Here is a 13406-nt window from a genome sequence, read left to right as displayed (position 1 = left end):
ACTTTCATAAGGCATATGCACTGTGCAGCCATCAAATCTCTTTTAAAAGAGATGAGATATTAAACATTTCAAGATTTTATACAGGAGCTAATAACTTCTCCACGTTTGCACTTTGTGTTAAAACCGAGATTGTTTCCATTATAAAATCACACTGCGCATTGATAAGTACTCACTGATGTCTATATGTAAAATGCATTGCAGTTGCAGTATACTTTATGTATGAGTATTTATTATACTGTACAACCATGCGCAGCACATTTTCATAAAATTTTGTAACATAATCAAGTATTGAGTGGAATCTGCTGCAACTAATTCACTAGTGTAAGAAGTAAATGCTGCTCAAACTAGAGTTTGGGTGGGCAAAGAACTTTTTAATCTGTATAAGCACTTTTAAACTTCAAACTTTTTAAAAGTTTTAATTTAATTAAAGGCCTCCGTACCGTTCAAATTCCTAGAAAGGTAGTGCTGCAATAGCCATTCCAGCACTAGCTTTTTAGTAGTGTCAAGCTCAGGAACTTGGGCTCATAGATCTTTACAAATGATAACAATATCTGACGCCCTATTTTAAAGTGATATGGGAGTTAGCATGTGAGTCCATATGCTTGTTTAATACAGCATCTGACAATTTCATAAGATGCAGTACAGATGCTTAGAAATCCAGCTGTTTTAGGTGATTCACCGTATCAACTTCATACTAATGCGCAGTTGCAGTACACGTGAATTGCTGGTTTGTAGGTAATGCTTCATACAAGTAGATTGCAGTCAACAATTTGCGGGAGTGAATTTGAAGTAGCAGTAATTCTGTACCACGCACTAGAAGTTGTAATGTACTGCAAAATTACTGCACTGCAATGACAGGGTGCAGCTCTATTGCGTCACAACCCTGGTTAAAACCAAGTCTAGATTATTTTTGTATGTGATGCGCTGTTGAAACGCCAACAACTCATTTTTAGGAAGTGGAAATATTACCAATTGTTCTCTGAAGCAAGTTCTTCTGAATACACAAAAGTTATCCGGTTGCTTTTATCAATGAACAGGAGCAAACAATAGACCTAAGTTCATTCGGAATGCTTAGCTGAATAGTAAGTTGGAATCACAACCCACCCATAATTATATTAGTAATAAGATCTGTTTTTATTCAAATATTAGGTTATTTTGGTCAACATTTTTGGTCAACAGCAAATGGCACAACAATATTGTGTTACCCTGAGCATTGAATTTGAGTGAGTCAAGTAGATAGCTGGCTACATGACTAACAGCTCGACTTCGTGTTGTTCCTTGACCTGTGTTATCGATCACTAGACACTTTTATAGAACTATTTTCTATTAATATAAAGTTTTGTCGTTTGAGTGTTGACTTTAGAGTTGTCACACCTCCTTTAACTACTGGACTATAATAGATTTGTATTTGTAAATGTCACATTATTGACATTTGCTAGCTAGAAGTTAAGAACTAGGTAAGAACTAGCACTTTACATAATAATCGTGCATTTCATTGCAGATCATTACCAGTAGGTAGATTTTTGTTACTTGGTGAGCATAAGTGGTGAAGTGTAGGGTCGGTCATTGTAGGGTCATTGTGAACTATCACAAACATGTTCTTGTATCTTAATATTCTGCTATGAGGTAGTTTTTAGGGGATTGGGACGAATTAATTTGTAGTAACCAATTTTGTGTAGGATAAATTGATTTGCGACCTGAGAGAATTGACATGACGCGACTGTCAATCAAACTGAACTATTGACCAATCAGCGTCCAAATACGACAAGGCTTAGCAACCGATGTTGCTATCCGCCGTGACCTCCGACAAGCTCTGATAAAGCAACAATAGTGAATGTTGTTTTGAACATTAATTGTGTTTCTATTTTTACCGTTTATTTGACGATTTAAAATGGTGAAATTATGTCAATGGGGTCTTTGTGACTCCGTTGACATCGTTTTCGACTTTGCGACTTTATTTGAATTTCAATAAAGATAATTCTACAAATATTGACTTCATACAATAAACAGAATAAACATTAACATACATACATGTACATAATGCTAAGGGCAGAATTAATCATTATTCCAACAGTCATTTTTTTATCCGATTCAGAAAAATTGCTGGTCGCTTGAAACATACATAAATAATTGGACACAAGTACATTAAAGAGAAATAAATATTGCCAATATATTTAGCTCTAGTGTTGAGCCAGCATACTGCTCACCACTGTTGGTGGCCACTGTCTTGTATGGCTTGGATGCTAAGTACCCAAGTGGTGTACCCCTCATAGCGGCGAGAAGCTTTATGTCCCTGTTCAACAGCTGAATTTTTCTGAAATAAAGTGAAGCAGAATGTACAATCACACGTTGTATATATTTTATAGAGTTGACATTAAAATATTATTATTATAAGGAACACTTTTTCCATTCATACTTGAAGAATTGTTGACTATTTATTCATAGCATTGTAACTAAAACACATGTGTTTTATTTATAAACACAGTGTCTTCAATAAAGTGTTGAAACTCACTACTTTTTTTCTGTTGAAACTGTTGAAACTCACTACCCCTTGGCCTGTCCCATTCCTGCGGTTTTGATGTGCAGACTGGTTCACTGGGAACTTCTTGCAGGCCACTGGTCAGCCAGTCGGTCAACTTGAGAACTATAGTCCCAAGACATGGACACATTCTCCTCCAGCTCTGAAATTTAAATGTCTTATTATGAAATAATGGGCCTCAATTAAATTCAATCAAAAATTAAATGTATCAATTATTGCGCATATTGACAGTAACGTGTCTAACATACTATCAATAGACATGTTGCACAAAATTCTTCTAATCTCCCATTTGCCATATCAAAAATCATAAAAAACTGTCAACGTACAAATTATTTGGTCTAATCTTGACAGGTGCTGTACCTGGTATAGATCGGACACATGGAACGAACTTGAGGCAGTCATGGTGAATATTACTAAAACATACACTTATTTTTGTAAGAATTAAAGAGTTAATTTACCCCACTTTACAAGAACAGTGTGCATCAGTGACCTTTAGCGGCTTCTCATTATTTCGCTGTGACCGGTACGTTGTCGCCTTTACAGTACTTTCTTCATCATTTTTTTCAACAGACACATTCACTGATGCAAAGAAGCTTTCAGTTGCAGATCTTCTTTCTTGAATTCGTTGCCTAAGAGTTGGAATATACGGTAAAAAGCTTTCGCCAAAATCACTCGGTAAACAATGTAAACTTCGTGTAGCCGCCATTTCGGTTTATGCGTGTCGGAGGGCGACTAGTTGCTTGGTCACCTGACAAGTGGGTGGAGCTACTCTGGGACTCAGCGTCAAGTCAATTGACATCCTCGCTTTGTCCTGGAACCCATTAAGCTTGTATGTTTTGGTATGACAGTATATGCCTAAGGTTGTTCTTTGTTACACCAGTTCCATTATAAGCATCGTAACATGTATCCTTCTCACAGATATTATATTGTTGATAGACATGATCGAGGTCACCTGCTTTCATGTGTCAGAAGTCTACCAGGTAATCATCTTGGCTGTGATTAACCATCACTTTAGTAATATTCTCTACTTGACTACAAGCTCTGAGGTGTGAGGGTTGACATAATTCACTGTGGTAAGTACAACTAATCTTTGGTCGTCAGTTATAATCAAAGCAAGAAATAGTATATACACTATTATTTATATGGTTCAAATTCAATACAGTAGACGTTCCTATAACTCATACCTCCTATAAACTTAACTCCAGATAATATAAATTATTTATGTGAAATTTTTGCTTTGTATTACATAAAAAATTCCATATAACTAAAAGCTTCAAGTCAAGCGGGTTCACAATTTTGATTTGAATGTTAATCAAACCCGCTGCATTTGTGAAATAAAAAATGATGAGTTTATATCATTATATCTATTATATATACAACTTACTTCACATTTTAGTTCGTCGTGATAGACCGTCACATGTGTCGCCAACACAGAGAATAGGATTGCTGTGCAATTATTCATTAATACAAAGGCGATCGGTGCAGGTGTTACAGCGTCGGTCCATCAATATTAATGGCACGAGTTGGTTTTTTGTCGAAAGTTTTTTTTTATCCTAACCTTGACCCCTGAAAGCAGATAGGCGACAAACAGGTATTACTGTGCTTCTATAATAAAAATATTTTGAATATTTTGGTTGTTTTGCCTAATTGTAAACATAAAATATAGGTTACTACTTTTACTTTGCAGAATACACTTTTCTGTTTATAAGAAAATGAGAAAATAAACATTGAAGATGTTTGCTCCTTATAAACCTATAATTGAAGTACAATAATAGCCTATGAAGCCAGCGAAATCGATCAGAAACAAGAGAAAAGTTGTCGATGCTAGCCAATCCAATAATACTGCGATCACAGTACAGCCTATAATTAATAATGTTAATTCTAGTTTTTCCTTTTTGTATGGCCAATGGGGCAAGTTTGGCAAGATCTTGGAATGGATTAGACAATTTATTTGTATTTAACTGTTCTAATAATGTAAAATCCCAATAATGTAAAGGTTCCTAAAGCAGATTATTCACGCTGTAGGAGTGCCTACTGTAGTTTTATCTGCATGAGTTACATAATTAGCAGATCGATGATAGGTTATTATATATTACACACAAACTTCCTATGTAGTATTCTCTAGTAGAGGAGACAACTTCAAAGCTACCATAGCTGCTCTAACTTGTACAGTATATCCATAAGACAACCCTTATCTCTAGCATCAGTCACTAGAATGTAATTGATTGAAGTACTGTCAAATTACTGGTAATGCTGGAGTATCTGAAGCATGGAGTTTACCATTATCAATCAGTCAGTTTTTAAACAAATTGCAACGTGGTGATCATAACTTAATAAAACAGTTCCATAGCAGTGGGTGGTCTAGAGTTTACTTCTATATGGAAAACCCTGTTTGTAGCTCTTCAACTATAGCTTTGTTCCTTTCCGATTAGCATTAGTTCCAGCATCAAGTAGTAAAAACAGCATAGCCATTTGTGTTAAAATCTGTTTGTGTACTTTAGACTATCTAATTGAAAATAAAACAAAGTCTTGGCATACAACTGAATTACATCTTCATTTTTACTCCTACCAATTTAATACTAAGACAGGACAGGAGGAGACAAAACATACAGAAGCTGTAAGAAATAGTGTAACCCTTACTGTTATACTGCTTTGAAATAAATAAAAAATATAAAATAATATGCTGAAGCTAAGGATATACTCTAAAATATTAACTGCTTTTATGTTAAGGCAAAGCAATCTGGTTTTTAATGTTTGCTATTCATGAGTGTAAACAGGTTTCATATCATCTGCCCTTTTTTCTCTCGCTCACTACACTCCTGTAGTCTATCTGCTACTGCCTGTTTCTTTAACACGGCATCTTATTACCTTCACAAGTGCATCACTATTAGGTGTGATATTTTGAGTAGCAGCACATTTAACATTGTCATTAATGTGTTTGTTTGTTAATCTTGATCACTACTTTGTTTTATTATTGTTGATCATGAAGACCACCTGTTGACAAATATCAGTAGGTCTCAGTAACATCAGTAGACCGGTTTAAACCGGTTCGAACTGATTCAGCGAGTCATTAGAATTGAAGATTTTTGGCACAGCTTCTCTGAACTGCTAGAAACAATGCATGCATTTATTTGTCTGACACATAGAGAATGCATCTAAGGAAGGTGGCGCGTGGTCATGAAGCTAGTACTGTGATTACTGGTGTCAGTGTAAAATGAACAACTAAATCTATTACACAAGTTCTAAAAATGTATGATATATTTTTCTTCTGACCGAATGCTATAACAAGAGTCCGAAAATAATGCATTGTTTTGTGTCCGTATGCGACTTTCATAGCGGATCAGAATATCTTAAGTGTTATAGTTTGCAAATATAAAATTATATAGATGCATACTATAAAACTATAGTTGTATCTATAGTTTTATATGCAACCTTTATAGTGGCTAACTTGTGCCAGTGCATCATGAATCATGCTGGGCATAAAACTTTTAAAATGCTTGAAACATGCTGGGTAAACTTTTATCATCGCTTGGACCCATCGTGTAGTGTTGATTTTATGTGACTAACTCATGTCAGTGCAGCATGCTAGGGATGAATGCTGGGCATGAGCACTTTTACAGATGTAATATCCTCAAGCAGCTGTAGGGAGCATTTGGGTTGTATTTATCTTCAAAAATCACAAATTTTGATAGAAATGAACTGGAGACTTACTTCCTTTTTGACATACTCATAGTCCTGCCCTCAGGCCATGTTTCACATGCCTGGTCTAGCAAATGCTGAAACTGAAAGAGAAAGTGCTATCCATTCAGTGACTCAACTTTGTCCTACAAGCAGTAAAACCATTCTGTATTTGTAGATAAGCTGATCTGAGCAGATCATATCGGAGTTGTGCACTTAATGGTACCGCTTCATGCCTTCAAATAAAGCAGCTTTTAACACTTGGGTGGTCCTTTTTGTGTGCTAATAGCTTTATAGCGATCAGTTTACACTCATCACCAGCGGAGAGTGGAAATGGCTTGAGTTGGACGGCCCTAAACCTTCACATTGAATACATAATACAGGTAGTACATCGAGTATATTTTGTTCTTTGCCATATATATTGTACACTACGTAACCGTAGTAACGATGATTCACAGTTGTCCTTGACTTTTGTTACTGCTCAAAAACTATGCTAAATGACCTTCAACCGTGATCTGAAAAACTTTTTTTTTCTTAAATAAAATTTGTCAGCTTGAAACCATTATATGAATTTATAAGGTTTGTGGAATGTACAGCTGTTAAATCTCTTTTTCAAAATGTGGTTGCGTCAAATTTGAGTTGATCTTGAAAGAAAGCATTTTTATCTCTATATCAGTTGATATGGTGTTTGTTTGTCCTTGTGTTAATTCAAGGAGGGCCTCATTCAAAGCATATATCTCTGGGCAAGGTTGGTCTACAAAGACAAAAATGGCATCAAATTGTAGCTGATGTTTTAGCCTTTTATGGGTCTTAATTTCATTAAATCAAATTTTTTGACGCAACCACATCTTTAATAGAGACACAGCACTTTTCAAGATTTCGTACAGCCTAACTTCTCTATATTTAGACTTATACACAAGATTTAATATAGTTTTTCCATGTTTAGATTTTTGTTAACTTGTCTTTACAACAGGCTTGTGTTCATTATAAAAAATTCACTGCACATTGATAAGTACTCGCTGATGTTTATATGTGAAATGCATTACAGTTGGAGTAAATTGTTGCTTGGATATCTATGTAGTTGCATAAGCAGTTCAGAGCAGTAGTAAGTGACTCACTTCTTTTTGACTTACTCAGAAATTGATGCCAGGCCAGATTGAATCATCCAACAGGGCAGGTCCTGCTGACGGCCCATATTTCACAAGCCTGGTCTAGCATATGCTGAAACTGAAAGAGGAATTGTTATCAATTCAGTAATTTATCTTTGTCCTACAAGCAGTGCAACCATTCAATCTTTGTAGATAGATGAGCTACTCCCAGTAGATCACATTGGAGTTGTGTACTCATTGTTACTTCTTGTAGCCTTCAAGTACAATGGCTTGTTATACCTGGGTGGTCTGCTTGTGTGTGGTAATAGCTTTGCAACTGTCAGTTTACATTAATCACTAGAGGAGAGTGGAGACAGCTTGAATTTGATGCAGAGAGCTGGAGATCTAATTTTGTTATGGTGAGTATCTATGTACAACATTTCATATGAACAATTTATAAATCCTGATGTATTTGCTTTATTTCTTCACAGACATCTGTACAAGTCTCAGCATAGTAGTGTTTGCTCTGAACACATTTGTAGTCGATCATGGCGGTCTATGATGCTCTTTTTGAACTCACTGAACACTCTATGCTTTTTAAAATTTGACAGGAAGCTATATGACCGCAATAACTTCAAAGTTATTGTTCAAAAATTATATTTAATGACAACGATATTACATGTACTATAAAAACCTTTTTGATAAAGATGAGAGATTGTTCAAAACTTCCTAGTCCAGGATTTCGCTTGTGCAGTTAGTATAAAACATAGATATCGCATGTAAAACATTTACTTGTGGCTTAGGCATATTCAAACTTCTGAAATGCTGGAAAATGGAGAATATTATGCTGTTTTATGAGTTGTGAAGCTGATATAATAATATAGTTGATAGTAATATAGACATTTCCACTAGTCAATAGTTTAAACTATATTGAGCATGGTGGATATTTGAACTACTGTAGTAGGGATATAATATTACTGTATTGTTACTCAGCAGCATGTAAACCTTGGTTCCTTTTTCCACTGAGAGACCCGGCGGTAATCTTGCACCCCAAAACACTAGTGCTTCTAGGCTCAAACATATAACTAGCATTAGTCCTGGATTTGCTTTAAGTGTTCATCAATTGTCTTTTTCATATAATAGACTCACATGATGAATAATTTGAATATTGTTTCCTGTGTACATTATTCAATATTAATAGAAGTTTCACTGTTCACTGTCACTGCTGGCTGGCAAACTATTTTGTAATTGGATAAGTTATATTTGCTTCAGCCAATCAAGAGGCAGATTGTTGAATGAGGGGCGGAGATATATTCAAGCTATGAAAGACATGAAGCAGCCAGCAAGCATTTCACCTACAGAGCACCTACAGGTAAGTATAATGTCTCTGTTATATTGGCATATGTTGATATTATACTTACTGGGAATAATAGATTAGATGAGGAGAGACACTGAGTCAGTGTTATTATAATATAACTCTGACCACCTGAGACTATCACTCTCTACCCTGAGGAGACTCATAGAGTCTATCCTCTAGTGAGGTTAAGTTAAGGTTAGGAGTCTCTGGTCTCATTCCTCAGTCATTTTTGTACCTGCAAACATTTCCTACTGTAAATATGTCATATTCTTCTCATGAATAGAATGAGGAGCTCTGAAACTGAAGTTTTTGGCTGCTTTTCTTGTCTTTATTCTGGTCAGAATCAGCTGCAGGCCATTGATTGTATTTAGTCACCAGTTTTATAGGAAATTAGTGTTTAAAGTAGGAGACTATGAATCTTATTGCTGTCTACCGCTTTGTCATTGTTAAAATTTTACTGAGTTTATTTCCATTAGTTTAACACATGAGAGAGCAAATAGCAGGAGTGTTTATGCTTGATTTCCCAGCTCTGAGTACCTCATTCCTAGTCTCCTTTTTATACTCTGTGAATATCCAGGGTTCACCTGCAGCAACTCTGTTATGGTTGGCAGCTATATAAGTCATCAGTTCACCCAGAGTCAGCATTTGAGTCACAATTTGTCTTCATTTTTCTCTATCATATTTTACTATGTGGAGTATTTTACAGGATACAATGGAGCAATGGATTAGGGAATATATTAGAGCTAGTGGAGCTCCTGACATTACCTCTCTTAGGGCTGCTCTAACAACCACCCCTCCTGATCAGCTACTTCAGCTTATAACAACTATCAGGAGTGAGTCGTATACAGCTCTGCTATTGGCTATCTCCCGAGACCACCCTGTAGTAACTCATCTGTTACTCACTCCATTGAGAGGAATAGCAGATGAGTTGCTGTTTGAGAAGGAGGATGGAGATACAGCTCTGCACAGGGCTGTAAGGAAGGGAGATAGAGAGTTAGTAGAGCTGATACTTCAGTCTGTATCCTCTGGTAAGAAGTATAAGCTGATAGCTGAGGAGGATGGAGTGGGTTACAGAGCTCTAACATGGGCTGCGTGGAGAGGATATACAGAGATAGTAGAGGCTCTACTGATCAGCCTCTCAGTAGAGCAACGAGTCTCCCTGCTCAACATACAGGATATCATCCGAGACACAGCACTGCACAGGGCAGCCTACTGGGGACACACAGCAGCTCTACAGACTATGCTGACCTCCATCCCTCCTGATAAAGTCTCTGCTCTCCTCCGTATAAAGAATGATGACAGTAGAACTCCTCTGAAGGTTGCAGAGTCTGAGGGGTGGAAAGAGACAGTAGAGCTGCTTAAGAGCTGGAAGCAGCCAGTATTAGCAGGTAGGATTATTATACAGTGTGATACCAGCTACTCACTAGTAGTACTCTATTGCATAACTCTCTGCTTGTGCCCAGGGTATATTTATAAACATACCCTGGGGAATTCCATCTACATTTTCCTTGCATAGAGACTGCAGTGGGCTGTAGAAGTCGTTCAGCTCTGTCTCTGTATTAAATGCTGTCAGTTCAGCCTCTTCTCTTCAGCCAACACTCAGCCCTTGCTAATCACTCATCACTTCTGCTCTCTCTTGGATAATTATAGTCTGAATATTTTAATTCCTTATTCCAAACTGATAGGATTAAAGTGATGTTAGCATCTCAACACCTTGTGGCAGCTATTAGTCAGCACTTAGCTGAACTCTCCTGATTCATGTATATTCTTATCACTCATTACAGTTTTGAATAGAAACATGAGCTATTTACTAGAATTATAGTAGTAGTAATTCTTACAGACTCGGCTCGAATTATAGTAAATATTTTTCCTATAGAGCAGCTCTTGCTAAATATAGAATCACAATGTTTGAGTAAGAATAAAATATGGTATAGTTTTACTGAAATTTTTTAACAGTTTAAATGCAGGTTCTCAGTCTATTATTACTCACTGAGTCTGTACACCTGGTTGTAGCCTTACAGAAGATAAGTACAACATGCAGTAGCAGTTTTTATAATATTTGCAGCCAGTAGCAACACTAGTTGATTCTCATTCACTAGTAATTCCTACCATCAACTCTTAGCTGTGGATTCTGAAGCTATGTTTTAACTATTAACATATTCAAAGGCTGTTTTGAGAAATTATCCAATAGCTCTGATTAATAGTATTAGTACTCTAACAGTCCAATGCAGTCAAGTGTGACTTTTTGGTTAATTACTCCTGAATGTTGAAAGGCAGTCACTTAGTGCAGGTGGTACTGTCAGCCTACATAGCTGAAAGTCAAAAGTTTTACTCCTGATGACAGCAATCTTTTTCCCAGACATACCATTACTATCACCATGTGTTACTTTTTTATTGCAATAATGTTTTTGTTTTTTAATTTGGTTCTAACATGTAGTGAGGTGGAGGACTTCCTATTTATAAGATGATCTGTTCGTTTATTAGATTGAAGTTTTATTTATTTTTACTTTGTTGTAGCCCACGCTGCTCCCACTTTCTGGAGGTTTGCTGCCCTTCATGAAGCTGACAGACACAAAACAAAAGGTAAACTTGGGATAAGATTGCTTTGAAGACTAAAGTCTACAGATCTTGAAACGTAAACTTTTTCCCAGAAATTGGATTAAATCAAAGTAACTTTTAATTTTTGTTTTTTAGCGTTTACCGAAGCTTCACTTTTCCTTTTTGTAGCACATGCCGCTGCCACTGATGAGGAAATTGCTGTTCTTCATGAAGCTGACAGACACAAAACAAAAGGTGAGCAAAGAATAAGATTAGTTTTATTTTGTAGTTGATGCTGCCGCTGATAAAACAATTCATCAACTTGTAATAGCAGAATATGAACCCTGATTATATTGTTATTTTAGAATTGACTAAAATAAAGGAGGAGTTAGTAGAGTCTCAACGACAGATTGTAGCTCTGAAAGAAGCGGATAATCGTAAGACGGCAGGTGAGTTTTTAATTTCAGTAGAAATTGATTTATTTCTTGTCATAACATAATAATGACATCTTTACACCTCATTTGTATGTAGTACCTGATATGTATGCACTATCACTAGAGTTCAGTTTAGTTCCTGCCCAGACATGTACAGCTAGTGCTCTATAAATAGCTTAGGATGAGTCATCCCCTATATTTTGTCTTACTTACCAGGTTGTCAGCTGACCTTGTTCAGTGTTGAGCTGGCTAGTGTTAACTCTGGTCCAGTTGCTAATAAAGCTGTCTAATTGTAGTGTTACATTTGGTTATTGCTTCTTATTGTAAGATGTAACAGTGTCAGTACATATGCCTTGATTCTATTATTGTTTTAGAGTTGGCCAATCAGAGGGAGGAGTCTAAGCAGCAGATTGTAGCCCTTCAAGAAGCAAACAATCAGATGACAGCAGGTAAAGTTTTTACTCACAGTTCAACTCGTGTTTGAATTTTAATATCTACATATTTACTGTTTATCAGTAACAACACGTATTCATTTACCTTCATGCGTACAGCAGTATATGAGCCATGATTCTATTTTTGTTGTAGCATTGGCCAATCAGAGGGAGGAGTCTCAGCAGCAGGTCGTAGCCCTGCAAGAAGCAAACAATCAGATGATAGCAGGTCAGCAGTTATTGGTTAATGCTCAAAGGGAGCGCATCGCTCATAACTCGCTGTTGTGAATACGTGAATCACAGGCTAAGTTGTATTGCTGTACAGTAACTGAGCAGCTTAGACTAGAGTAGTTACAGCTCTAAACCATCTCTTGTGAACCTTCCCTTAGTCTAAAGGTTGGTTTACACAAGGTGGTTGTGAGATGGTGCATTTTTTATAGATAGAGATGAATGATATTGTTGCTTACAATAGATACTGATAAATATATGTTTATTTAGATATGGCTGCCATGATGGAGAGACTTAACAGACTTGATATTTATCTGCGTACTCCTACTGATACAGACGAGACAGGAGACCAGCTTCATGAGCCTCTGGGCTGATACCTTTATCTTTGTTTAATTGAAATCACATGCAATTCTTGTTTAAGATTTATAATTAAATACAATTTCATATTTATACTTGATACATTTTCTCCTCTCTACTCATCTAGCAGTGATTCTTATGAACACACATGTCCATCAATGAACTGCACTCGTGCTATATAATGCCACCTGCATAGCTTGGCAAAATTCCAAATCGTGTAGACTGGATTAACAGATGCTATCCCTACTCAATGTGGACCTTTCAATGCTTTAGAGCTGCTCTCACTGCTGCAGGCCACCTTTCTAATATTAAATATGAACAGTTCCTGAGCATTTATAAGAAAGTGGCTAACAGGAACAGCAATGATTGTATAGTGTTAAGGTAGACCATCTTAATTGCAATAAAATTCATCTCTAGTAGCCAAAGATAGTGGGCATTATTGAAGAAACAAGTTGCACCAAATGATCTCTTGTCAAGCCACGTGTTTGGCTTTGATGTAAAAACTCAGTGCAAAAAGTGCCCTTTTAATACTAAGATAAAATGTGCAAAATGCACAAACATTTAGCACACTTTTCTGCTGCTGCCAGGAGATCTGCTATTGTTGGTCTGATAGTCGACTGATAACAGTAAACCTTAGTATTCATGTCTGATGTGTGACAGATAGCCTTGGTATTCATATCTAATCTGACAAATAGTCTTAGCATTAACAAAAAGGTTCAACATAAACAGCTATGATTGGCTAATATTGAAATGAAC

General features: G+C 36.4%; 1 protein-coding gene across 1 annotated transcript in view; it reads left to right on the top strand.

The window, feature by feature from the left end:
• The window catches only part of LOC137398346 (ankyrin repeat domain-containing protein 24-like), a 135767-nt gene extending 123077 nt beyond the window's left edge, over window positions 1-12690 (top strand). The window contains exons 7-9 of the mRNA XM_068084454.1: window positions 12009-12083; window positions 12220-12294; window positions 12564-12690. Coding sequence (XP_067940555.1) covers window positions 12009-12083; window positions 12220-12294; window positions 12564-12667 — 254 coding nt within the window. The 3' untranslated portion in view covers window positions 12668-12690. The remainder of the gene's footprint in view (window positions 1-12008; window positions 12084-12219; window positions 12295-12563) is intronic.
• Window positions 12691-13406: the final 716 nt, after the last annotated feature.

The sequence above is a fragment of the Watersipora subatra genome, chromosome 6 (genome assembly GCF_963576615.1).
Source record: "Watersipora subatra chromosome 6, tzWatSuba1.1, whole genome shotgun sequence".
In the NCBI taxonomy this organism is placed as follows: Eukaryota; Metazoa; Bryozoa; class Gymnolaemata; order Cheilostomatida; family Watersiporidae; genus Watersipora; species Watersipora subatra.
Note: the sequence above shows the minus strand (reverse complement) of the source record. Positions and strands in the feature narration are given on the sequence as shown.